This window comes from Cyrtonyx montezumae, unplaced genomic scaffold (assembly GCF_038088225.1).
Source record: "Cyrtonyx montezumae isolate F1298 unplaced genomic scaffold, pur_monq_1.0 scaffold_3, whole genome shotgun sequence".
Taxonomy (NCBI): Eukaryota; Metazoa; Chordata; class Aves; order Galliformes; family Odontophoridae; genus Cyrtonyx; species Cyrtonyx montezumae.
The window spans coordinates 24,050,676-24,078,492 of record NW_027072034.1 but is presented as its reverse complement, the minus strand read 5'-3'; the positions used below and the strand labels follow the sequence as shown (position 1 = coordinate 24,078,492).

General features: G+C 36.4%; 1 protein-coding gene across 1 annotated transcript in view; it reads right to left on the bottom strand.

The window, feature by feature from the left end:
* ITGBL1 (integrin subunit beta like 1) overlaps positions 1-27,817 on the bottom strand; it is a 127,804-nt gene that overhangs the window by 14,139 nt on the left and 85,848 nt on the right. Inside the window, exon 8 of the mRNA XM_065743209.1 lies at positions 5,919-6,035. Coding sequence (XP_065599281.1) covers positions 5,919-6,035 — 117 coding nt within the window. The remainder of the gene's footprint in view (positions 1-5,918; positions 6,036-27,817) is intronic.

Sequence of the window (27,817 nt, the reverse complement as noted above, 5' to 3'; positions counted from 1 at the left end):
GGTCATACTCCATTGTACATCCTGGTAATGTTTATGTGATCCTATAATCCTTCTGTGATTTTAAGAATGTGATTTGGAAGTTTCTGTATCTTTTTCTGAAGTTTAAAACAGAAATCTGGCAATTGTGACTTCAAATATATGTAGACCCGTAAATCAGTTTTTCCCTTGTTTTCTGCCAATACATAAAGGTTGCTATTAGAAACGTTAAGGCTAGTGTAAATAAATTATGAATGGAAATGTTTAGGTTAAAATCATTGCGTTGACATCCAACTGCACATTCACATCAGGAAAACTAAGTGATGTATTATGTTGTCAAGATCATGATGACTTGATGTCAGGAAAAGACTGAGTGTTCCTAAAGCACTGAAGTGTTATTTATTACCTTAGCATTTTTTCCAAAGCTTTTACAAATCTTCAAACTACAATCAGAATCTCAAAATAATGAGCCTAAAGGAACTGGAAAAAGCAGATAAAGAAGATAGCTGCATGTACTCTTAGATGTAACAGACTGTGATATACCAATTATTCAATTGTCCAACTAGATTCCATACAGCGTTATGATTAAATTTTGATGTGTTTTGGCCAAAACAAAAAGTTAAGAAGTAATCAAGGTCAATTTGCATACTGGAAAATACACATATTATACTTCTTGAAGTCTGATTTTACCACAGGTGAATCTGTCTTGCTGGAATGACCAGAGGTTTGGTTGTTTCTTAATATGAAAGATAATACAGGCATCCCTGACTGAATATGAAAAGGCCTCTTCAAAGTTGATTACTTAATTGGTTGCATGGTACATCAAGCAGGGATTGAAATATTGACATAAAACAGTATGGGATCATCCCTAGTGCTATGTGAAGGTCCTGCTACATGTTACTTGATAAGTTTCTGTCTTTTCTATTTGTCCCAGCAAAACTTGTGTGGAGTTTCAACCAATAAAGTTATTCAGTAGCATAATCCTGCACCTGCTAGTTGCTGAAAACCCAGGAGATCTTATGGTGTATTCCTTTGTTAGATTATGTTTTGCTATGGCAAGAACTCACAGCTAGACCCATCACGGTCCATAAAATAAATCAAAATGAATGGAGTTAAGAGCATCATCAGATCAATTTCAAATTGATCTATACTGTTGTCCTGAATTCTTTTTTGCCTGCCTGCCCTCAGTCTGGAAAGAGAGCAGAACATGTAGAACAGTCAGCTCAGTGAGGTGGAGCAGCCAACAATGATGTCACTGAAAAACATTACTGGACTCAGTAGAGGAAATAATTACACTTGTTAGATCAGAACACATGTGCAGCCATAACCTCAGAGGAGAGAAAGACGTATACCTTTCAGCAGGACACAGGATAAATAAAGATTAAGCCTTGCATACTTCAGTGACACAGCTGTGCCAAGTCAGAACTCTTGATGGATTCACTCATGTATATGCTGCTGTTGGCACTAGAAGTATTTAATTTCCACAAGAAATAACCAAAATCATGGTAGTAAAATAAAATATGTTGAGGAACAGTACACCAGGGCAAATCTTACATAATCTTTCAAGTCTTTTGATATGGTCCCACATCACATTCCTATCTCTAGATTGAAAATATATGAATTTGAAAGAGTATCTAGTAGGTGAGGAATCGGTTGAATGGTCACAGCCAGAAGTTAGCAATCAATGGCTCCATGTCTACGTGGAGGCCAGTGACTAGCAGTATCCTCCAGGTGTCTGTCTTGGGACTGGGCTCTTTATCAATGACCTAGATAGTGAGATCGAGTGCACCCTCAGCAAGTTTGCTGATGGTACTAAGTAGAGTGGTGCAATTGATACAACAGAAGGAAGGGATGTCACTCAGAGGGACCTGGAGAAGCTTGAAAAATGGGTCTAAATGAGCATAATGAGACTCACTGAGGCCAAGCGAAAGATCTTGTACTTGCGACAGAGTGATCTCAGATATATGAACGAGTAGGAGAACTCACTGAGAGCAATGCTGCCAAGAAGGACTTGGGGTTTTGGAAGACAAAAGGCTTGATGGAAACAAGTAGTTTGCACTTGCAGCCCAGAAGGCCAATAGTACCCTGGGCTGCATCAAAAGGGAGATGGCCAGCAGGGAGAGGGAGGGGACTGTCCCCTTCTACTCAGCCCTTGTGTGGCCCCATCTGGAAAGTACTGCATGCAGGCCTGGGAATCAAGCACAGGAAAGATGAAGGCACTATTAGAGCAGGTCCAAAGGAGGGCCGTGAGTATGGTCAGAGAACTGGAGCACCTCTGCTGTGAAAAAGGCTGAGACAACTGGGCTTGTTTAACCTTAGAAGCAAAAGGTCTGGAATCCTAATTTCAACCTTATAGTACTTAAACTGAGTTTATAAACAGGAGGGAAAGTGACTCCTTAGGTAGCTAAAACACAGCAATATCAAAAGGCTGCATGAGACAGCTCCTCTAGCCACAGCATATAAGTCTCTGTGCAGGGAAGTGGACAAAGGAAGGGGAATCCATATGTACTAACAGAAGGCTGTGGAATCTTCTCCAAGTCCTCATGCAACTTCTGTCTTTGGGGAGAAGCAATGTCTCTATTCCTGGTACTGCAATGATGGGCAGCTGAATTTTTAAGTGAATGACTCACTACAATCATACAGAAACATGATAATAAGGTCTCACTCAGTTGTACCCTAATTTATCATATCCTTCGCCTCATGTCTCTCTACCATCGCATGCACAGCTGGTCTGGAAAGTAAGCTATTAATCAATCTCTGCTGGTCATAGGAGGCTAGTAACAATTCTTATCCAAATGATTTAGGTTGTCATTCACTTTTCTCAATTCGGAATGCATTTTATCTCAAAACACTGGTTTTCTTTCTGTATGCTTACAGGCTGTCAGTGCTCAGTGTCAGACTGCACATTCAGAGTCCATCTTACAATTTTCTGCAGGCAGTTACAACTGAGAGCTCATGGCCTGAGAATGATTGCATAGGTAGTGACAGTGGTAGAAAAATAGTCATGAAAAGAGGAGAAGGAAAGGGGAAAGCACAAGCAGTACAGCAAGAGATTTAAGAGGCTCAGGTTGAGATAAAACACAGGGCAAACACGTAAGGAACAGAGAGAGATGTGTGTGCCATTAACACAAAATCAGTGGGAGAATTTCTGTGGAAAAAAAAAAACTGCAAAAGGAGAAATGAAACAAGGCTAAAGGTGATAGAATCTTATAAAAGTGAAGAGATGAGAAACACCATATATCAAAAGACAGATTTGAAACATTATCAGAAAGACAGAAAGTAGAGTCAAACAAAACATCAAACAATTCCTAAAGGATTGGGTTGAATCTGTCAGTCATATCAGATGCTACTGGAGAGAAGAAGAAGACAACAATAAAAGTAATTTCTGCACTTTATCAGAAACAGTGGGAAAAAAAAATTCAGTGAAGAAGTAGTTGAAAGCCAAAGTGGAAGCAGAAAATGCATATAGAGTTAACAGCTCATATTGTGACCATAATTGTGAGAGAATCTCACTTAAGTGGTGAGAGAAGTGAAAGCTGCAATCAATGGGGACTATCTGAAGATAGTGCAAATGTAAACATTCCTGTATTTAGTACCTATAATTCAAGTTCTAGAAACTCAAGGAAGCAGCAAGGAAGTCAGTTATTGAGGTGAAGGAGTGGTGTCTTGGGCAGGTGGGTCAGAAGAATAGATAGACACTGGATGGTGAAAAAAAATAAGGTCTCAGGATATCTGAGTAGTTAAAAAAAAAAAAAAAGGAGAAAAATATAGAGAAGGGAACATGAGTGAAGAGGTCACTCTAGAGCTCCAGTGCCCATGGAAAAGAGTTATATGGAAGAGATTAGTGTGATTAGTAAGATACCTATATATCCTATGATATAGGGACATTATTTGAGAAATAAATGACAACATAATCTGCAGTAATCTAAAAATATGCTAACTGATATGTTAAAATACAATAGATAGAACAAGATATGAAAGGAATATGAAAATGTAATCTGCCAATTATTTACCACTGGAATCCCAACAGATCTACCACAAAAATCCAACAATTTTTAGTGGGCATTATTAACGGCAGTATCACTTCTAATTGGGAAGACTAAAACTCTAGGGAGCAGCTGTGCCTCATTTAGTTCTGTCAGCTGCAAGTGAGAAAAGATGTTCTGATTTCTCTTGAGGCATTTCAGAAGTCAGCTCGGATCTTGGTAGATTTAATCATTATCTTGTGTATTGCTTACTTATCTCTGATTACTTCCAAGAGAGATCAGGACGACAAGACTCCTGATATGGTGCTACAGTTTGGGGAAAAGAATTAGAAACAAGCTCAGCTCTCTAGAATACCAAAATCATAGGCTTGGACTTCTGATATTCTGATAACATGTACTGCTCTGAAATTAAGGCTGGACACTAGCACTTTAGTTGCTTTTTCCCATATAATTCCTTCTCATCTGCAAAGAACCATTACCAATTAAACTATCAGTTTGAGTAAAAGTGAAGGAGTTGAGCTTAAGTGTACCTCTAATTCATAATTTCATGAACTGATTTTCCATTCTACTGTTTAAAAACGGGGGGAGGGGGGAAGCATAAACTGAATTAGTTAATTTCTGTCACTGTCATGGACAAAGCTGTTTAGACTTAAGGGAAGAGATTATTTAGATAATAGTGAGAATTAGAATGTTTCTTGCACTATGAAAATAGGCAATGTTGAGCTGATTATCATTTCCAAGTGAGGTTCTCTATCCAGCAATGAAAGTTAAAATTATCACTATATTTAATAATGGACAATGGAAATTTTGCCTATAATTTCAAAAAAGTGCAATTCAATTAGCAGCATTAACATGGAAGCATGGTCACTGAATAATGTAAAATATGAATGACATAAGTGGAATGGATATTTTTGATCATGGAAGATGATGAATTTTGGTTTCCAGCTATTTAACTTACAACCAATATGACCCAGGTTTCCACTGATTTTATCTCCTTTTATGTCCTTTACATAAAATTAAATTTCAAATTATTATTTTTCTACACATTCAGTTTATTGAATTATCCTGACTATTATGAACGATTTTCATTGTTAGTTAGAGATTTTAACTGAAATTTTCCATTCTGCTTGACAGAGCCATGGAAGAAAGATTTCCTGTAGTCAGAAATTTTGTGTGCAAATATTATGAAGCAATATGGTTTGGGTTTTCTTTTTAGATAGAAATAAGAGATATAATAAAATATGTCATGATTCGTATCATTCATTATGCTGATGTTAAGATTATTAAAAATTAAAGCCAATAAAACATAGAAAGAGAGCATTTAGGAAAAATATGATTAAAAAAAAAAAACAACTCTATGTTATGTGTGCATTTACATATCTAAAAGTCTTATTGCTTAATGCCAACATTCATTACTGCAAAATCAAGTGAAGTTTTCACTGTCAACACTAAAATAAACTATCTGAATATACAAGTATGATTACAATGTATCTCAAGCATTTAGATTCTTTCAAAATATGTTCCACTTTCTAGGAAAACAGAAATATCACTGAAATATGTTCATATATTCATGAAATATGAAATATTTAAATGTATTGCTGGTAATTATGAACTTAAAGTAAAATACAATGTTCTCAGTAAGTCAACAACACAAAATGCAAAGATAAGTTTACTTATTGTTTTCAGTTTTCATTTAAATATATTTTTCTTTAAAGAATACTGATAACACTTGATATATACTATAGCACTTAGCATATGTGCTACCAGTTGTCTCTAATCCACTTCATTTTAGTGCTTTTGAAGTTTTTAAATAAATGGTCATTAACATTCAATATTTCTAGTGTTCATGTTACTTATGTTACAATACTTACATACTTAGGTTATACAATTAGGGGAAGTAGAAGGTTATAAGTGTCATGATTCACATTAATTATATTATATTAAGTGGATGCATACCCCCACAGATATTGCCATCAGCACTTTCACACTGCCGATCATCACATTCACAGTTTTTTCCATAGACTCTGCTGTCTCCTGGAGGGAAACAAGTGCACTGGCCACATTCACATTTCCCTGTAAGAATAAAATATTTTTATAGTCAAAATTTCAGTAAAACAAATTAAATTATATAAAAAAACTTATTCTATACTCTCTCTCTCAAAGACAAACTACATGTCACTCTATATTAATTAAAGTATTCACATAAATTCTATTAAAAAAAAAAAAAACAGAAAATTATCCTTTCTCCATGGCAACCAGAAGCAAAATCTATTGCTTTTATGTCCTGATGGAAACAGCAATAATAGGCAATCATTGGCATTGTATCTGTATCATACATCAGCTTTGCATAACAGAGCTATGGCACATGTTTAACTGCATAATTAACCTCTGTAATTTGTCTAAAATATTTAGCACAAACCTCTGAAATAAATTAAATTAGAATTAAATCATTTATGCAGTGTACTATCTAAAACTCTATCTTCTTCAGTCATGAAGAATCATAAACACTTTAAATACTCTCTTGGGCATTTGGAAAACAAAGAAAATGAGGTCTAGACCTCAGTAAACAGAAGCAGAAAGCATAATCTCTGTCACAGTCTACCCTTCCATCAACCTCATCATAGGAAAACTCCACAGGGCTTAAGGATTGAACAAACTCAGCAAAGCTTTCACAGTTGAGATAACACGCATTTTGACTTCCTAACTATAATTTTTTTTTAAACATCATGTTACTGTAAGAATGCACAAAATAAGACACAAACCAGGGACCAAAGAAATAAATGGTCTTGGGAAAAGATACCACATACAAAATAAAAAAAGGACATGCACCAGACATACACACAAAATACAGAACAGCCTGTTTCTCTGCATCTAGTTTAATCACTGCAGCAACATGGGCCAGGATGCTACTGATTGCAGACCCCAAATTTACAGTAGGAACAACTATCACTCTGAAGCAAAATGCCCTCAAGTGTAGCCTTTCATGATGAGTCCAAACAGTTCAGTGTGTGTATTACTTTTTTAGCACACGCTGAAATATTTTCTGCAACAAGAAAAAACTGTTAAAGAGAACCTTAGTGGGCCTTTCCTAGCTGTAAGTTTCATGATGATAAGATGTTTTCAATCAACATTCAACCAGATCATTGTCATCTTTTAAATTACATTTGTTACATATGTTTTTCAACAAAAACATACTAATTAAATTGAAGTTGGATGGACCTCATCACTTCTGGACATTTCCCATTTATTTTATAGCTGCTCTGCTCTTCAGCTTTCCATGCACCAGTGTCCACTGCACATTTAAATTGAAATTCTATGTGCCAGAATTCAATCTAGAGTCAAGTTTTACCATCATATTAGTGTGCAGTAATTTTTTAAAAGATGTGAAAGACTAACTGCAAACAATTCGTGATATCTTCATAATTTATACATATTTAAAACTACATTACCTGGGCAATTGTATGAGGATATTAGTTGCAGAAAGAATCATTAAAGAAAGTTCATTCAATAAATCATGAAATATAATTGTATTTGATAAAGGACAACATCTAAGATATTACTGGGTACAGAATGATTTGCATGCCTTCTGTAATCCAGAGTTATTTAACATGGAAAGCATTTGGAACTGGTATAAAATGATTCTTTACTGCTTAAACAAAAACACAGAGATTTAAAAAGTGTCCACCTTGTTACATTTTGGATATTTCACAGTTTCTTTCTATCCATTCACCTAAGACATACTAGCTTCTTCTCTACCACATCGCCAAGTGTGCCAAAGCAGAGGCAATCATCCCTAGGCAGATAGGTACCTACCTGATGAACAGGATCTATCCGCTGTGAAAAATCAACAAAAATAAACAGAACCATCTTTAACACTGTCCTCCTGGCCAGCTAGTGGTATGATAAGGAGGATGCTTGAAGGACAAAAAAATCCATTTGAGCAAATTGCTTTGAGAAGTCATCAGAGATGGAAAAACCTCCAGAGGGATAAGCAAAGAAGGTTCTGTAATGAGGCTCTTGCACATTCTGTAATTAAATATTGCCTCCTGGAATGTGTAAATTAATAAGCAAGAATGTCTTGAGAGCCTGGTGTTTGGGCACTTGTACTGGAATGGAAACAGTTCCTCACAATCCCTGCTGCGATTCATATTTATTTATTTTAGATCATGTGCAACAGTTCCATCAGGGGAAGACTGAGGAATATCTCATCTTCAAGCAGACAGGGCATTTTTTCTATTTAAGAAATGCAAGCTCAGCTTGCCTTCGTAAAATGAAATAGAGGGGAGATTTTGATCTTCTCATTTTTGTCATCCTTGCTAATGAATGAAACACCGACATTCAAACAGCTCAAGTTCATTTTTTATCTCTGTTCCTCTCATTTGTTTTTGGCTAGCTCCCAACAAACCTCAGTGTCTGCTTTACATCCTCTGATCTAAATGCACATGTGTTTTGAAAATGGACAGAAACTTCATCCAGTTAGTGCTTCAGAAAAGTATTTCTCTGAGCTGTTTCTTTTTCTTTTTCTTTTTTTTTTAAGTACTCAAAGATACATCCATAGCAGCTTAGTACATTGATGAAAGTGGCAGTCAGATTACTACTTCATCATTCCTTCTCTTTCCAAACATGGTAAAAACAGCACTAGGAACATGAGAAAGGGATTTAGTGGCAGCAGTAAATAACTGCAACTTTGAACTGACTTAAAAACCATGTTTCACCTCCAAAAGCACTGAAATTTTCATTAGATCATATCAGATGGGAGATAATATAATAAAGGACATAAATCCATTTTCCTTGTGAACAACTAACTACACAGGATGGAGTAAATATAAACTCCAAAGATTTCATTTATCACCATATAGATAAATGCAATAGTTATTAGCATTCTGGAACAATAAATTTCAGCTTCTTCCCTGGAAAAAGCAGGATAAGATGTTTTCAGGGCAAGCCTGCTCCAGCTGTACTGCTACTTCATCAAATATGTTGCTCTAGAATTAGCAGAAGCCACACTTTATTCTGTAATGTTATTCTCTTAGTTACTATGATAAAATACTTACCATACAAATTTGGTCGTTCAAAAGTAATGAAGCTCACATTATACTGAAGAGGGATCAGCACTTCACTAAACATACCCTTTCTTTGTCCAGAATAATAGGTTTCCCATAGCAACCTGATTATAGAGGGAAAGCTTCTGCCAAACACATCCTAAATTCTCTTTAAATTCCAAGGCATACAGAAGCAATTAAACACATGAGGACTATAACATTTGGCATCTTTTCAACTACCAGAAACAAAGCTATCCTTAATACTAAAGAGACACAAGTTTACTTCTGACATCAAAGAGGGGCAGTAAATGTCATCATCTGATGACTTCAGACAAAGGAAGGCTTATGAGGGATGTTACGTTAGCCATCAAAAGCTAAGCTTATTGCAGTGCAGGATTCTAAAATTAGAATTATACAATACATTAATTTGTCCACAGTCTTTATATTTACTTGCACTCTTCTGTCACACTGATATCACTAAGAGTATTAATTTATTGCTTATAATTGTTACGGAAGACTGAAAAAAAGACCAGCTCAGGGTATCCTTTGCTTATAAAGGGAATTTGACTGCCACATCTCATTAAAACATTTAAGTGTGTTAGATAACTTACTATGGAATTTAAAGCAAACTGGGTGGTAATTGCTTAGCTTTAGATTTTATCCACAATTTACTATACTTTTTTTTCCCAAGCATTTCTGAAAACGTATCTAAAGTAAGTGGTGCTCAGACTTAAAGATTACATCTGCTGCCATGCAAATTGCTGTGACCACTAGCTGCATGCATTCAAACCAATTTCCAGTTTCCTATATAGACTGAACAAAAGTCTATTTTACACAGGTAATTTACATCTTAAAACACTGTGCTAGAAGTATGTAATTTGTGTAATAAAATGTCTTTACCATTACCAACAGCAGAAGTATCAGGAAGACAGAAAGATAGCTTAGCTTTCAATGCTAAACACTGAATATAATAAAAGATGCTTCATTGTCCTTTCCTGCTCATAACTATTAAATATCAATTATTTTTCTGTATGCAGTGCTGATTTTTAATTTCAGTGAAAATAAATTAGTTGGATTTTTTTTTTTTTTGTGCAGGTTGATTTGTTCTGCTTTGGTTTTATAAGCAAAAGGAATATGGTACAAAAGCACAACACTATCTTTCAGCTCAAGCTGAGATTAAAGTAAAAGCCAATCAGGTTCATCAGCACGTGGGAAGGATGCTGTTTCACATCAGTGATAAACAGAAGGGAATATGCCTTCAGGAAGGACTTTTCTGCCCCGTGGCTGTCCCAGGTTTAATATCTGAAATTTATTTCCTATAAGAAATTGCAATTAGTTTGCTATCAAGCAATCTCGGGCAATGAGAACATTCAGCAAACCTTCTGTGTCTTTCTGCCACTAGAACTCTCTTCTGGAAATCACAGCTGGATGGGAGCAGGTGATCTGAAATAATGATCAGAAACAGCAAACCAGAGGTGGTAGATGAGGAGATTTGCACAGATCAGTCCATGTTGCAGGACATGCTGGGTAGAGGAAAAAAGATTTGACTTAAGGAAGTAATAGACAGGATGTAGAAGTTTCAGTGAAAGAAAGGGAAGGGAGGTAAAAGAGATTGGTGAAGAGAATGAATGAGTACAAATGTGCCTTACATGACAAAACAAATAAGAGGGGAAAATCTCATAGTGCCTGCTCAGTCTGAAGCGTTGAGAGCAAATTTAATCTAGGTGACTCTATACAATGTTAAGAAATGTATAAATTCCAAAGGAAAACATTCGACACACAGTTTCTTTTTCATCTTTGTTTTCCGAGGTGTCCCGCAATGACTTCTCACATCTTGAATGGCTTTTCATATGCACAAAAATATGTTACTGCCTGAAAAAAATAACACTGTCTTATACTTGAAGGTATCCACAGCCTTTGAAATGTTGGTAATTCCTGGAACTAAACAAAGATTTCTGAGATGCCAGATAAATGATATGTTTAGAAGCATCTTCAATATGTGAAAAAGTATTCTCACAGCCTCTTTAAAACTTCAGCTCACACAGTGTATAAAAACCTGGGGATTATTTCTGGCAGGGATTTTGGACAAGGAAAAGCAATGCTTTACTAGTAACATTTGAGCAAAATCACCTGCAATTCTCTGGTTATACTGGAATAAAAACGAGTTTTCCTCTTCTACAACAGTTTTGTCTTAGTACAATTCTGTTTGTCTCTAATGCTCAAACATGTCTGACAAATCATGACAGAGAAGCTAGGTGGGCTACCATCACTCTGGTGCCACATCTTGCAAAAGGGATTCAGCATCTACATGAACAAGAGATTTTCCTGCCATTATTTGAACACTCCTTTCTGTACTGAAGGCTATAACACCAGAGTTCTAAATGCAACTTGTCCTCTGCACTGACTGCTCAGCTGAATGCAGAGTGAGGAGGGTGCACTGTGTTGTTCACCATGACAACCTGTATAACAAGTTCCAGGGTTGGTACACTCCAGAGATAGGAGAGGAGCTGTGCAGGAGGTGCATCAGCTGTGCATTACCTGGGCTCTTTTGCTCCCTATGAGACTCTGTGCAAAATAGACCCCAGGAGATGACATCTTGTACAGCATCCTCCCGACATTTGACATATCAGGCTGGAATATTATTGCTTTGATACTGCAAGAGAAGCTACAAGAAATCAGAATTGCTTTCCTTATCATGCACATGATTGCTTTCCTTATCATGCACATGATTGCCCCATTAGGGTGCTGAAGAACTGGGGAGCTTTATTTGTGGAGATTTTCTCGTGAGAACTGGTCTTACCTCAAGCAACAAGTACTTTTATTCTGCAGTAAATCATTGAATCATTTGAGTCACTAAAATGCACATTTAACATTTCAAAGACAAGAAAAACTGTGCTGCAGCTATTACAAGAACTTCTTGTTCAGATTTGGTTAGGGAACTAACTCTGTTTCTAAATCAATAGACAGAAAAACAGACACATGTCTCAAGTCTACTCATAAAAAGAGTTTATTTGCAGCATGGCTGACCCGCGACCTCAGCTAAAGTTATAAAAGCTCCAGAGAAGAGCTCCAGTGAATCATGCAGACATATAATAAAATGAAAATTGCTTTAATAAATCCAAAGTCAGGTTTCCAGACTTGTTATTTGTGAACTACTTTTCACATCAAGAAATCAGTACACTGAAGTGAACTATTAGCAGCACGATCTGAGATTTTTCATTAAATAGCATCAACATTATTCTCCTTCACCTAAATAGCCAGTTTTCAGCTGCTAAAACTGCAACTGGTATTAATTACATTCTGCACTATTCACAGGTCTGAAGCAAACAGAGTAAACTAACTACATTAAATTGCTGAAACACGCTTTTAGAAGACTTGTATCTACAACTGATGATTTCCTGTTCCACATTGCTTTATCTCCCCTTACACGTAGCCTAACATGAAGCCAGGATTCTTTCACTTAATGCTGATATTGATATCCTTATTTTTATCTGAAGGGATGAGACATTCTTGGAAAACTTACTCCAAAACTGAGTTTAGTGACACTAGGCTTCACTTCTTCCTGAAACATCAAAGTCCCACTACGAAAGTGCTGGGAACTGTGCTTATACTATGCAAAGAGTACTATGCAGAGTGTCATGGTGACTCTGGGGACTTCTCCAAAAATACAGGTTTTCTTACCTGTTCCTTTAGAAAAGGTTATCTAAAGTTCCTTGTCTGCTGCTCACCTTCATTCATTTTCCTGCAGTGACTGTTGGGATTCATGAAAAACTTCAAAAAATCATGAACTGACTCAGTCATTCCACTTTTACATGCATGCTTTAAGAGATTGCTCACAGACACACAGTAACAAGCTGTACCTCTTATCATAAAATGTGTGGTGGGTTGTGTTCATTCTTTTTTTGTTAGACAGAAAATGTTTTATCTTTTAATCTTTTTCAAAATTGAGTTACTTTATTATGTGAAAGAGTACTAAACAAGGTCTGACAATTTAGTTTTTCTTATGGAGAAAGAAAAGACACAGGAAGAAATATCTCTATGACAAATACTCTGAGGAAATAAAAGATCAGAAGCATTTTATCCCATACAACAAAAGCTTCATAATGGTGTAAGCAACTCAATATCCAGGACTGCAAAAAGAAACATTACACAACAGCAATAGCAAATGGCTGAGGCTTGCCCCCTGCGTTAGTACAGACAGTAAGTATGACTAGAAGCCTAATTGCACAGTTGGCATATGGCATCTGCAGTAAATGCTCTTTCCTTTGTGACAGTCTAATAGTGAATACTTCTTTAGACAAATCCACTCAGCAGCAGCACTTTACAGATTTAGCATCAGATAGTCTTTTGCAGCTCTAGCTGATCAGCCCTGCTGATTTGTTTCTTCTTTTCCAAGTTGATTTGTTTTTTTGCTCTTTTTTTCCTTCTTCCTCTCTCGTTTTAAACATTTGGGCAAGAAGCACTGCTGTGCTGCTATGTTCCTTTTCAGAATGTTAACTTGTTGACATCTGCTATCATCATCAAGAGGCATGTCTCCTCCATCTGCCTCTTATCCTTAGGAGTGCTTTGAGGACACCCTTCCTGAAGGCTGCTATTGTGTTTCTGTACAGCCAACGGGGAGTTTCTATCAGAGTTCCAGGAGAGGAGTCATCCACAACACTCCTGCTCACTATGCATGAGCAGTATTTTAGAACAAATGCTTTGCTTCTCCCAGTGACATCTTACTTTGCTCTCCTGCCCTTGAAAATTTGCTCCCTATATTAAGGGGACGAGTAGGACTACGAAGGCAATTACTTCTACGTTTGAAAGAAATGTGATAGTCGATGTCACCACACAGTGGAGAGAAGTGTGAAGAAGACAAGAAAGAAGGTGGCAAAGCATTTTCCAAATAAATGTGTCGTTAAGGCAAAGAACAGTGGAGATGGAAGAGGAGGAGGAATTAGTTGGGGAAAAAAAAAAAAGAAAAACTTAACAGTATGAGAAATGACACTACAAAGATGTAATATTCAGCAAAATATAACCTGATTTTTCCTATCCTTTCTTCCCCTTATTCTTCTCTCTCTCCAATAAAATAATTAATTTCTTCCTTTTCCTTTCTTTTCTTTCTTTTCTGCTTTTCAATTTTCTTCCCTTCACACATTGTCCACTGGGCCGTCCCTCCCTTAAAATGCTTCACCAATGGATGCTATGTATTTTCTTCTTCTACAAATCACTTTGTCTTTCAGATCATGCTCTCTTACCTTCTGTAGCTTGTACTGATCTCTGCCTTTTCATCTGTTCACTCTTTCTCTGCAAAATGCTTTCCGTAACTCAAACTATCAAAAAAACTTCTGTGAAATTATGCCAATAAATCAAGTAAAAGACACACAGCATTCCACTAAAACTAACATCTCCACAGAATAAGAAAAAAATATATTGCATTTGATTTAAAGGACCTGGCTTGAAAATGCTTTTTTCTTTACCTAGGCAACAATAAGGAAAAATAGAGCTAGTTATCTTTTCAGTCTGTCCAATTGTCTGCTAATTCACATAAGTTGCTATAAAATATTTTCTAGCATACTCCAAGCTTAATGAGGAACCACAGTCTAACAGTAAGAGATATATGAAACATAAGAACATTGTTCAAGAAGCTGTGATGGCTTTTGAGCTATATACAGCTTTAGATATTTGACTGCCTTATCATCCAGAGGATTGACTGCTTACCTCCTTCTTACATGATCTGCCATGTTATGAGTCATAGTACTAATTCCACAGAGGAATTTAATTTGCAGATTAATTTACTAGAAAATGTCAACTACTTTGTAGAAGTTTAATCACCAAAATGTTAACCTTGTTCACTTCCTGCTGATGCCTGTTGTTTATTAGGTAGTAAATTTCAAGATATTTTAGGGTTGTAATACAAGCCTATCTATTATAATGTTTAAACTCCTAGATACACTGCTCTCTGAAGCTTTAGCCAAGATTAAAGAGCTGTATAATCTCAAAACAACAATATGAAGAGACTCAACTGCATAGCAACCATCAATATTATTTGCAGATAACAGACTGCTAAGTTCAGAAACCATAGCAACAAATGACATCACACTTTATCTACCTTATTGATTAGCTTTCACCTGAAGATTTTTTCTCTAGAAATGAAAGACATTACCTAGCAACTGTATCATTTACTAGGTTGTTTCAAGTCAAAATGCTCTTGCCTATCACTTGTAAACAAATGTGTCCTTTTTGTTGCCAGCCGGCCAGATTGTGCACTAGCCTCTTGTTACAAGGCTGTCTATTTTATCTGTAGTAAAGAAACTGTCGTATGGCTCCAAAAGTTTTGCTGTAAGTGTAAAAATGAAATCTGTGAAATAATGCTTCCTCCTGGTGCCCTAAAAGATTGGATCTGAGAAAAAATACACAATATATAATGAGGGAATTAAAGGGAATATTTTAACAGCTTTTTAATGCAAAATTTTATATTTATGAAAGCACACGATCCTCCATTTTTCCTCTTTCTGATTTTAAGTATTAGGAGTAAATTCTTCATTGCAGCTTTTCCTGAGCTCAGTTATTTCAGGAAGAGTGCATGGAATAAAAACACAGTGAGCCTAGAGTTATCAAAGAAGACTACCTAGGCACAATAGCTACCACCCTACAGGTATTCTTGGTTAAAGTTCTTGAAAACTATGCCCTCTGATATCTCATCTTCCTTGATATTGCCCTGTGAGCTTCACATACTTAGACTCAGCCTCCTGTTCAGAAACATGAGCAAACCCCAGCAATTAAAGGCAGTTAGCAGTTTTCAAGCTAGTTGAAATGCATGCAATAAGTAATTAAAGCTTGCCAGTGAGGCCACACTCTTCCTATAGTATCTACCTCAGTGGAAATGGATCTGTGATCAGTCTCCAGGCCTTCCTAACAAAAAAAAAAAAAGTAATCAGAAATAATAAAATTAAGGCATTTAGTTTTGTTTTATTTAATTTGGCAAACACAAGCAACTGACATAAAAAAAGTCTAAGCCTGAAACAGTCACCTACACTTCAATATCAATACTAGTTCTCAGAGCAAGAAATCAGGCTTACAGCTCACAGTACACTCAGAATTTCTTGAAAGGTTGTTATCACTAAGTAAGACATATGCTTTTGTTATGATTTCTGCTTTGGGTGGAACTGTTCCAAGTTTGCTATCATCAGGACATCCTACTGAATCCAACTGTCAGCTACAGAGCATGTGGAGGAGCCCCAGTAATCACCCACTGGACAGGAGAGGAAGAAGTGACACTGATGAACAAAGGATGCTTGAAAATGAGTGGGAACAAAACACCAAGAAAGTGTTTTTCAAGTCATCCAGGGAGATGCTATACTACTGCACAAGATAAACTTTTGTTAATGCTAAGAAAAGTTTGTATTACAATTCCTCCTTTAATTCCTCTCTTTAAAGAGGGAGGATGAGAGAAGAAGGAGTTCTGCATTCCCCAGAAGACATGAAAATCTTTTCAGCAGATGGAGAATTCAAAACACATAAAATGATTGAATCATAAAATATCCTGAGTTAGAAGGGACCATAGGTATTATCAAGTCCAACTCCCGGCTTCACACAGGACCACCCAAAAATAAGACCAGTTTGAGAGCACTGTCTTCTTAAGCTCTGGCAAACTTAGAGTCATGACCATATGAGAAGCTGTGGGTCCTCTGAAAGTTTCAGCAAGAGAATTTTGCTAAGAAAAGGTCAAATAAGATGCCAGTAGTATGCTTGACATTACATATTGAATGTGTTTTGTTTTAGGGATATGACTAATCTTTTACTTCTTTAAAAGTTACAGTTTAAAAATGAGAATATAATATATACATGAAAAAATATAATACAAAAATAAGAAAAAGAAAATGCTACTTTTTAAAAAACCTTTGAAACATTTTGAAGTCAAATGAAGCAAAAATAGAAAAGCTGAAGTCTCTTATATAAATCATAGTAAGAGGATCTTTTACAACTGATTAAAATGTTAAGACGGTAAAGCCTAAAAGTACTGTAGGGAATTCTGTGCTAAATTGAAAACATCTATCCTCTTTTATTTAGGAAATAAGTTTAGATATTATGCAAAGTACTATATTTTCATTGTCCTCAGTCATCACAAAAGAATATAAGACAATGCATAGAGTGATCTCTCAGGTCAATTGCTTTATTAAATATTGAAAATTTTATCAAAATGTAACTGTCAACTAAAAAAGTAATCCCTTCAAGGAAAAAAAAAAAAAAAGCAATATTCACTGCAACAGTTTATAGCAGAATATATAAGCCATGCAAAAATACAGCTATGAAAAGAGATCTGAACCTAGACAGTAGAGTGAGCGGTTTTATCTTCCTGGATACAGAAAGAATACATCAAAGATAACTGCTGTAGCAATTTATGTGCCTTTTCTCCCCTCAGATAGTTTCAACTCTAAAAACCATGTTAAGCATGTTATATATTACATTCTTGTCAGTACTCAGAAGCAGAGAGGAAATAATCAAGACTCATCCTACTGAATCCTCTTTAAGTACCCAAGAATATTATTACTTTCGTGGATAGTATGTATTAACATATCTGTTTGCATTTATTTATTTACATGTGGATGGAATATTAATGAATATGGACCATGGTGAACAAAAATGCCAAAGAAAGATGTGGCTGCATAGGATGTGATTCTGCATCACTTATTTCTTTCTCTATTTGAAGGCATCCAAGTATTCTTTAGCTCATAAATGAACTGAAATTTTTAGAGTAGAATTCATTGTATTCTGAAATAATTGTCTAAACAGGTCCAATAAATAGCAGGTTAAAGCTGCCTTTTCCTCTCCAATACATACACGGAAAACAGCGTTCTCAGAGACAGTAGTCAGTATTATAGAAAGCTCTTCTACTCCAGCTATTTAGGGGCAGTTCCCAGCATCTCAGGAGCACAGCTACTCTAGTGGAGAAGGTATAAAGAACGTAGCTCTTCAGATAATGTAAGCTTGTCAAATAAACCCTTTAAGAGTCCATTTGGTTACTTTGAAGCTATAACAAAAGCTCACTGATAAAACAGCCACTTACAAAGTCTAGAATAGTGAAACACATTGGACATTCCATATGAGTTAAAAAGATGTTGCTGAGAGTTCATTGCTCTTGCTATTAAAAGTAGAAGTAGGAAAAATTAACTAAGGAGTTGCCAAAGTGAAGTAAGATGGGACATAAAATGAAGAGCATTACAGTGATTTGATACACTTTGGTAAGCTCATTCTAGAATATGTATATATAAAAAGTGTAATCTATCAGGTTACACAAAATAAAAGATCCCAAGAATAAAGACACTGCTGAAGATGAAATCAAAATTTGGATGGGAGATGGAAAGATATAGGAAAAGAGGAAGATTAGGATGTACTTACAGCTTGTAAAACCCATAAACAAGAAGTTTGCTATAACATCCCTAGAGGAGGGCAATAAGAAACATATAGTCAGGAAGTATTAAAGAAGAAGACAACAGGTAACAGACTAGAAACTGGATTAAAAAGCAAATTTAGAGTGCTCCAAATACCCTGAAAATGATTAAAAGAAAATGTGAAATGGAAGGAAGAGCAAAAACATCTGCAAATGAGGAACAGAAAATGGAGGAAGATGAGTATCAGATCTCATGGAGGAATAAGTGGGAGATGGCGTGAAAGCAAAGTGAGATGATCCACCAAAAATAAAAACAAAGGAAGAGAGATAACCTCTGACTGACAGCTAGATAAAATGGATTAATTTCAAAAATATATGGGTATGTGGAAGCAGACAAAGTATGAGAGTGAGTAGTTTTGAGGAACATGCTTCAGAGAGTGGAAACCCATTTGACTGCAGGAAAATCTTTTCAAACTGCAGAATAGAAATGATATTGAGAGAGAATCAAGGATAACAGCTAGCACAATCAGTGGTGAGAAGAAAGAAAAAACATGTGTTTTCTTTCTCAAAGCAAATTAACTCCTGTCTAGATTAAAGCAGATTTTTCTATGGATAAAAGTCAACACATTTTCCATAGTAATACATATTATTATACAGATTGCTCAGCCTAGGGAAATAAATTCTACTTCCTGAACCATCATGGTTCAAAACTTTGCCAGTCAAACTTTATTGCCTAGGAACAATTTTTTGCATTACTGCTGTGGCCACCTCTCTACTTACATAGCAGCATCATATCATGCCAGCAGTACCACAGCTCATACGGATTGAATGGTGCCATAGTGAGGAAGCAGTGGTGACACAGGTGGAGAATGTGTACTGACCTGGAGAAAAGTGTTCCCACTTGGGCATTTGATCAAGTTAGATTTTTCTTCAGTAAATATAAGCCTTCCTATATATTTACTATATAATTAGAAAATATGTCAGGTAACAAAGTATATGATTGCAGCTTCTGAGTTTCATCAAAGATTCTACACTTCAGTTGAGCCAAATCACTGTTTGCAGGAAGCAGGATGATAGAACCCAAAGAGCACAGCACCCAGAGAAATAGACAGAGTGCAAAGTGGTGTTAGAGGAAAACAAAGATACTGCATTCCTTGCTAGAAGGAAAATTCTTCAAAGAGTATCTCCAGATGGTCTCCAGCACTTATTATGGAAATGCAGGTCCAGGCTCAACACTGGGTGACCTGCATTTCCACAGCAAGTGCTGGAGACCAACCAGGCAGCTCTGTGCAAGAATGAAGTGACATTTGCTGTTCCTGGCTTTCACTGAGCAGAATTAAAACAGCATATGAGAGCAGACAGGAGGTAATTCCAGTGTGGGAAACATTGTTCCAGCACTAGGGTGCCATTTCTGATTTTAACATTGCATGAATTAATACTAAAGCCATGTTTGCTTGTATGGATTCTTACAGACTATTAAAAATTCATCCCAGCCTTTTTCCAGGAAGTGTCAGAGTTCTGTTTAGCAAATAAGAAAAAAGCCCCACAACAATTACTTCCAAGCAAATTGAACACAATGAGTTTGGCAAGCTCCGTCATACCTGATTTCAGCTGGAAATGAGGCTTAGATGGAGCATTCCATGCTTCGCATAAATGTCTGATTAGAGAAACAAAATAGGCTTGGTATTGTGAGTTGAGATTTGTCAAAATTGCTTTAAACACAGCATGAATGTAGGATTTATTTTTATTACTGTTTTAGAGAGAAGTACTCAAAATTATTCAGCTTAATAAAAACAATAAAAAGCAATTAATTCTGCAGAATTGTTTTCAAGCCAATAAAGGCTTTCTTTTTTTTAGTAAGTATTAATGAATAGAACAGCATTTGTTTCGTTAAAAAGTGGATTGGCTCTGCTTTGCTAAAATAATGGACAAGAAAATTGTGTTCAGACCTTCTCTGAGTAGTTCTCTGCAACTGAAAAGCTGTGTTATTAAGTTCCCATGCAGGAAGCTGTAGGGTGCTTGCAATTTAACCCTTCTCACTAGGATCCTGAGTTATGGCAGAGCTCTGAGAGCAACAAATAAGAGGCCGACACTGAAGATTCATTTTCTCCCTCCTGGAGGGAGGTAGGTAGTGAGGTTGGTGCTGAGGGAGTAGGAAGGAATAAGGAAAATAATCAGCAGAACTCATTTTTCCGTGAGAAAAAGTGGGAGGCATAAGTTACAGGGGGTGGTAATTGTGGATCAGACACAGGCGGGAACTGATACTCAGTTGTGAGAGGAAAAAGAGCAGTGGAGACATCAGCTGTAAATCACCAGCAACCCCAGATACTATAAAATCAGTAGCATGCAAAACATGTCAAAACTCTTTCAACTTGCATGCATGCAATCTCAGGAATGGAGCATTCATTTAGTCAGTCACCCTATGCTTCCTTCCCCAGAGAAACAATGCCTGGCAATGAGACTTTGTGCAACTCAGCCACTGTTGGAGACACTGGTTGGGCTTCCTCTCACAGCAGTAGTTTGGATTTCAGGGGCTGTAAAGGGGAAAGGACCAACAGACACAGCAGCAGGCCCGCAGCCTGAGGTTGTCACCCATGGGCTCAGGGACCTGAGAAGATCACAGCGACAGAATTTAATATTTCCCTTGAAACCCCCACAGTCAGCTCTGCTACTTGCATGAATGACTCATTCATCTATCCTGTCTCAAAGATCACAACAGGAAACATCACACTCGTCTCTTACTGCTTCTCTGCCACTGTATTTATAGCTGCAATTAATAGTGATGAAATGTGTCTTCCAAAGTAGAGACACTAAAAAGTGAAAACTATCTTCAAAGTAAATAGTTTATATAGTGTATGAAATATGTATAAAACAATACACACACGAGAAATACTCCCAGCATCTGAAGGACATTCTAGGCTTATTCAAAAAAAAATGCTACCACTGCTAAACAGAGGTGCAACATACAGAAGACTGATAAAAAGAAATAAATCCCGCTGTAAACATCCAGAGACACACCAAATGCAACATGTCTTACCAAAAGTACAGTTATTTTCATGGGTGTTTTTCCCCAAAGAGTCAATAGGTGGCTTTCTCTTACATGACATTTTCAATGAGTTCTCCAAAGAAATGAATACAGAACAAAACTGTTTGCTCCTCTGTTAAAGAATAAGCCATTACATATTAGCTTCCACTCTAGCCCATCTACTTCTGCTAAGTCCAAAACTAAGATCCAAAACTCATTATCAACAGTTACACAGATTTTTAGCAGAGTTTAGCAACTTGAGCATGCTGCTGTGCTTGTGTGGTTTCATGTCTGGAGCTACTTCTTGTACGGCTGACATAATGTGAAACGCAAACTCGGGATTTTCTGTAGAGGACTCTACGGACAAAATACAATCAGTGTTGAGAAGCGGTGTTCCTAAAGAAATAGTCTATTTGTCTGAAGAATTTTATTAAGTCCTAGACATCTGTACATGCCACACAAACCCTTTGTTAGATATGATACATGGTAACTAGGGAATGCAGCTGGAACTCAGGCTGTTGTATATTTGTCTGCTTTGGGCAGAATTTTTTAATGAAAATAAACACATTTCTAGGAATGCCTTTGACTCCAAATATCTCAACATAGGAGCGCCCTGATATTCAGCACAAAAGCCAAAGCAAACTGTGGCCTAGACCAAAAGAGATTCAAGCACTGAAATCCAGGAGATGCTCTCTAAACTCACACTTGCTCTCCTCTGCCACTGATGCTCTCTTGCCAGTCACAGGGATTTCCTACTGCAAGGGAGAGGATTACTAAGTGCTTAAGTGATGAGTATCCTTCCAGAGCATTTGTTACACAAGGTAAAAAGGGAACAGAGCACGAAGTACATTAACAGCAATATTCACCCAGGTCTCAAAATCAGAGATACACAGGTGAAGATGCATTTTAACTTGTCCTTGGCATTAGAATATAGGAATGACTCTACTATCAGACATTGGCCTAGTACCATTAAATCACACCATCTCAAACTGGAACAGAGATGGACTTAATGTCTAGTACTACTGCCTCCCCCATTTACAGGACTGTAATGCCTTATATTTAATTGAAATTAGTTATTTACTTTGAATTTATGAGAAAATGAAACTAATGCCATTAAGAGATGCCATAAAATGATGCAGATTCATGTGCCCTTGTGAGAAAGTCTGATCAGCTGATGTGAATAGCAGTGTAATCCATAGGGATGTCACAGTATTCCAGGAAGCAGTCACCTCTGGAGATCACCTAGTCCAACTGCACTGCTCAGAGCAAAGACACATAGAGTTGCTCAGGACTTTGTCCAGTTTGAGCACTGGCACAGGCTGCCCAGGGGGGTTGTGGAGTCTCCTTCTCTGGAGATATTCAAGACCCGCCTGGACGCCTACCTGTGCTACCTGGTGTAGGGAACCTGCTTTGGCAGGGGGTTGGACTCGATGATCTCTTGAGGTCCTTTCCAACTCCTATGATTCTATGATTCTATGATTTTGAATCACTTCAAGGATGTATACTATAAAATGTCTATGCAACTTCTGTCACTGTGTAACAAATCTGATATTAAAAAAATCTTCTCTTCATCCTAGTCCTTTTCCTCCTCTCATTAAATATGGTACCAGGATGTCTATGGGTTTTTATTACCCATAAAAAGTTAACATAAAGTTAACTTATGTTAACTTATGTTAACATAAAGTTAACTTATTAACAAAAAGTTAACATAAAGTTAACATTAAACCCATATTAAGTTTAACATAAATGATTAAAATATCTCCCTTGTAGGAGATAAAAAGAAGAGAAAAAAGTTGGTTGATTAATTAGATTGTTGAGATTTTCTGGGAAAAATGGATGTAAGCTTCCTAAAAACTTCTTATGAAAATGCATATGTACATATACTAACCAATTTCTGATTAAAAAACCTTGAAAATTTGAGAAATTGAGTATTCTGACATCTCTACCCTGCATCCTTTTAAGAATGCTGTTATGTATCTTTTTAGTAAAGGTTATGTGCTACTTCTGACTAATGCATTTTGATTTTTCCAAATAATTTAACTAGAAGGGGAATCGATGCAGCAAAATATTTTATTGGCTTCTAAGTAACACTGTAATTAATTCCTACCGATATGCTTTTGACAGCTACCTTTAAAACAATGGGGAATTTAAAATTTTCTATAAAAGAAGTGCATCACTTTTCTCATCCTGCTGTCTGGGGGTCTCAAAAAGTACTTCAGGCAGAAGTGAAGGGACATTCATTGAAGCAGAAAGATGTACACTGCTTTTCAGTCTTAGGCTACCGGAATTAGCCTCCATATTGAGTGTATTACCTAGCCAACATGAATTTTTGTGGAAAGTCCCATCAGAAATGAGTCAAGTTTTTAAATGAAACTATGACAGGATTAATCTTCCTAAAAGTCCCATCAAGAAATTTCAAATTATTTTTCTATTTTATTTGATTAAATAATCAAATTGTTTGTGAATCAGTCAGTAGTGCTGACTATAATATCACATAGTTTTATTTAAGCTCTGGTAAAAGACCTATAGTGAGGTCTCAAATCCAGATTAGCCACAATGGAACTTTATATCCAAAATAAAACAGAAATATCTGATCTGCATTACAGTGAGAGATACTCAGAAGCAGTTCTGTGATTTAAAATCAAAAATTTACAGCATGAAGACAGCTGCAGATACTGTCATTCTCTGCCCCCAGGAAAAGGTGCAGTTCATTATCAGTGTCTCCTAACATAAATTGGCAATTTATCCTTTCAAAACTAAACTCTCCTCTGGTGTAGAATGAGAGAAAGAGAGCAAATCTCAAGAAGTAGTACTCTTTCTTAGCAGGCAGATGAAAGCATGTGGTGGCAATATTGTGTACATGGATTGGAACAAAATCCAACCACCATAGAAGATTATTAAAAAAAATTCAAGAGAGTTAGTTTTATTATAAAGCAAAAGACGTGGATTGAAGAGAAGTTTGCAATAAAACCAAGTTCCTGAGATGTTTGGAATTTTTAAAATTGAATGCTTTACGTCTTTGAAACAAGGTACTTTTCTGTGGTTTGTATAGAGAAACTCTGATGTGAGGAAAAAAAAAGATTGAAGTGCATTCTAAGGGGCACTAAATTTCTAGAAAAACATATAATAGTCTCAAAACCACAAAAGTATGGGATTTCCAAGTGAAATGTCCCAGATTTCTTTATCTGGGCCCTTTTTCATAACAGAATATAATATAGCTGTACATATGACAAACTATGCAGCAATGCCAAGTGTCGTTGCTACTGTGTTCACTTACATACACACATCTATATAACTCTAAGTGCTTTGTTTATCATATGCAAAACACAGAACAAGCTAAAATGACTAGATATGGAATACTTGTGATTTTAAACTGTAGGAGATCTAGTCTACAGAGTTTATCATGAGACTGCACATTAAAGACAACAGTAATATTTCATTCTGCACTAAATTAATTTCTCATGCAGTCTATGTTATCTGAAAAAGTGTTGTGAGAAGATTCATATCTAAAAGTTATTTAAATGAAATGAATTGCACAATGTGTCTCTCTTCTTTTTTTAATCTCTGAAAGATGATTCAAGCTCATGGGTTAATTCCTGCCAAGCGTTGTTTCTGTGGTATAGTTTGTGGATGAAAGGGCAATGGAAGCATTTTTCACTCTCTCTTTCAAGACAATCCTTTTAGTGAATTGTTCCTGTAGAATACTAGAATGGAATGTAAGTACTAGCATTAAAAAAACACAATTAGTCTAAGAATGAACACAGGGGCTTCCAAACTACAGCCAGTTCAATTACTTCACAGAGTTAGTACTATGAGTCAGCAACAGCTATGAACAAATGAAAAACCACTTTAGCATCCTTTGATGTACCGAGACAGGTTCACTGATTGATTAAGTCAAATAACAAGGCAATAAAGAAGGAGGACAGATGTACACAAAGCCCACCATCTGTGTAATTCTGGGCAAGGCAACTTGCTTTTTTCATCTTCTTTCCAGAAAAAAGCATTGTACCAAAGTGTAGAAAGTTACAGGGTCGCAGACCAGCTGACTCATTGCATTATGCTAAGAAATAAAACTGATTCACTAAGAAATGGATCAGATTACACCACCTGCAAAAGGTACAATCAGGCTTGAAAACATTGATGAATCCCATGAACAGCTGTATCTCATGCTACTCACTTCAATTCTTCCTTAAGGACTTTTATATAGATACTCTAGTCTGAAGCATAGATAAGGAATAGAGAAAGGAAATCATTCATTTTTACTCAAGCCCCATGATTTTTGCCCTTGAACTTTATCTTTGTTTCAAATTGAAGTATTTCTGTGCATTGTCTTTCATGAAGTTATGGTCTTCCTGATATGTGACTCAATAATTAATGTGTAAAGTTATTGCTTGCATGCATTATCTTCCTCTCATGAATATGTGAAGGAGGAAAGATTATAAGTTGTCAAATGCTTCCAGAGCCTCTCTTCATGACAGAATGATAGATCCCAATGCTGTATTTAAGACACAGCTGAATAGATAAAAATAGTGTTTTACTTTTATGGTCATTATGAACCACAGTAATTTATTGAGCCCTTCAATCAGCTGAAGAAACAAAATGTTGGAAATGGGTGAATGACTCACTTCTTTTCATGCCGTGCACACTGGTGCTCCAGTAAGTTGATGGTCTGAAGGCTAAATAAGAACTCACAAATTTGTCACAGAAATGAAGCAAACAAAAGGCATAATAAACAAAAACAAATCAGTGGAAAGCACTAAGGGAAACTCCAACCAGTGACTGGTTTCTAATTAGCTATATCTGCGGGATGTGTATGAAATGGTTAGGAAGACAAATGTGGATTTCAGAGTGATTCAGAATAAAAAAAAGTAATTGTAATAGGAACAAGAATTCTAAATAAATAGGCTCAAATCTTGACTTTGGAATTCATGCATGTGTTTTAATCCTTTTTCTCTTTTCCCAAGAGTTCAAGACTGCCCTGGATACACAATTAGACACAACATCAGTGAAAAGTCAAATGAGAAAAAGCTCATAACATAAATTAGGTACAACCATTCCCTGTTTCCTCAGAGTACAAATAACCCCTTTTACATCCAGATGTGAAAAGAAAAAAATTTCTAGACCAAACCAAAACAGATTTCACTCCTGTGCTATTCTCAAATTATCCTCTTATTTTTTTTTATTTATTGCCCCAAAAGAAAACTAAACAATAGTCTGAAAGATTATTCTTAGTATCTTAAATGATGGTCAATAAGTTGAAAGACTTGTAGATAGTTCTTACTGATTCCTAGGAATTAAAGTACAACCATTAATGTAGGCCCTCTTATGAACTCAGCCATTAATATGCAGTCTGCTGTATGATTTTTAATACACTTATGCCATGAGGTGAACTGCAAATGCCATTGCTATTGGTACATTTGCACTTTGTACTTTAAAATAAAGATAGCCCTTCTGTCAGCCACTATCAAAGAGCACTTTAAGGAAAATAACTAGGCAAGGGTTTACATTTTCTTTTGAAATTATTCTCATTCCTTACTGTATTCCAAAGTCTTTGAAGTAGCTGCAGGAACTTCCGAGGTGTGAATAAAAAAGTCAGATAGATATCTATGTTGTATTTCACATCTTGCAGCCAATCCTCTCATAATTACTAGAACTACACAGTATTTCTTGTCATCAAAAGTCTTTATAACATCAAATGCAAACCCAAATCATACAAAACAGAAAGTAGTGTAAATAATTCCTAATAGAGAAAATATAAAACTAACAGTAAATATCTGGTGCAATCAAACTCATTTGTGTTGTTTTGAAACGCACTATGTCATCAGTAAGTACTTTTCATTGTTCCAGTTAGGTGCTAGACAATTAGAAAGGTTATTCAGCCCCACTATAGACAGTGAGAGCAGTTGGCATTCTTTCAGACTAAACATTTAGAGTGTTCTTTCATGCCATTTTTAAGCATCAAGTAATGTGTTCCTTAAGAATACTAGGAAAATCAGGCTTCACAGTAAAAAATACAGATTGTTCTATCCTGGAGCAGAGAAATAGGCATTGTAATTAACAACAACTAAGACAAAAGAGCAATTTTTTTCTTTTTTTTTCCCACATGTTCTGTATGTTTCAGGATGAGCCTGCTCCAATGCAAGACCTCAAAGACTGCTGTGGTGTGCTCTCTCCTCCTTCTCCATTCTCTGATATTGGTGTTCATACTATGGTTTGTCACTGCTTTTCTCTTCTCCTCTCCCTGTCCAACATTTTTTATCCTTTCTAACACAAACTTTCCCTGAGGTGGCACAGTTTTCGTTGCTGGGTCTCGTTGTGCCCTGCAGTGGGGTCGCTGGAGCTAGCTGGAACCTGCTATGTCTGGCACGTTGGCAGCCCTCTCCTCTTATCACAGAGAGGTCTTCCCTGAAGC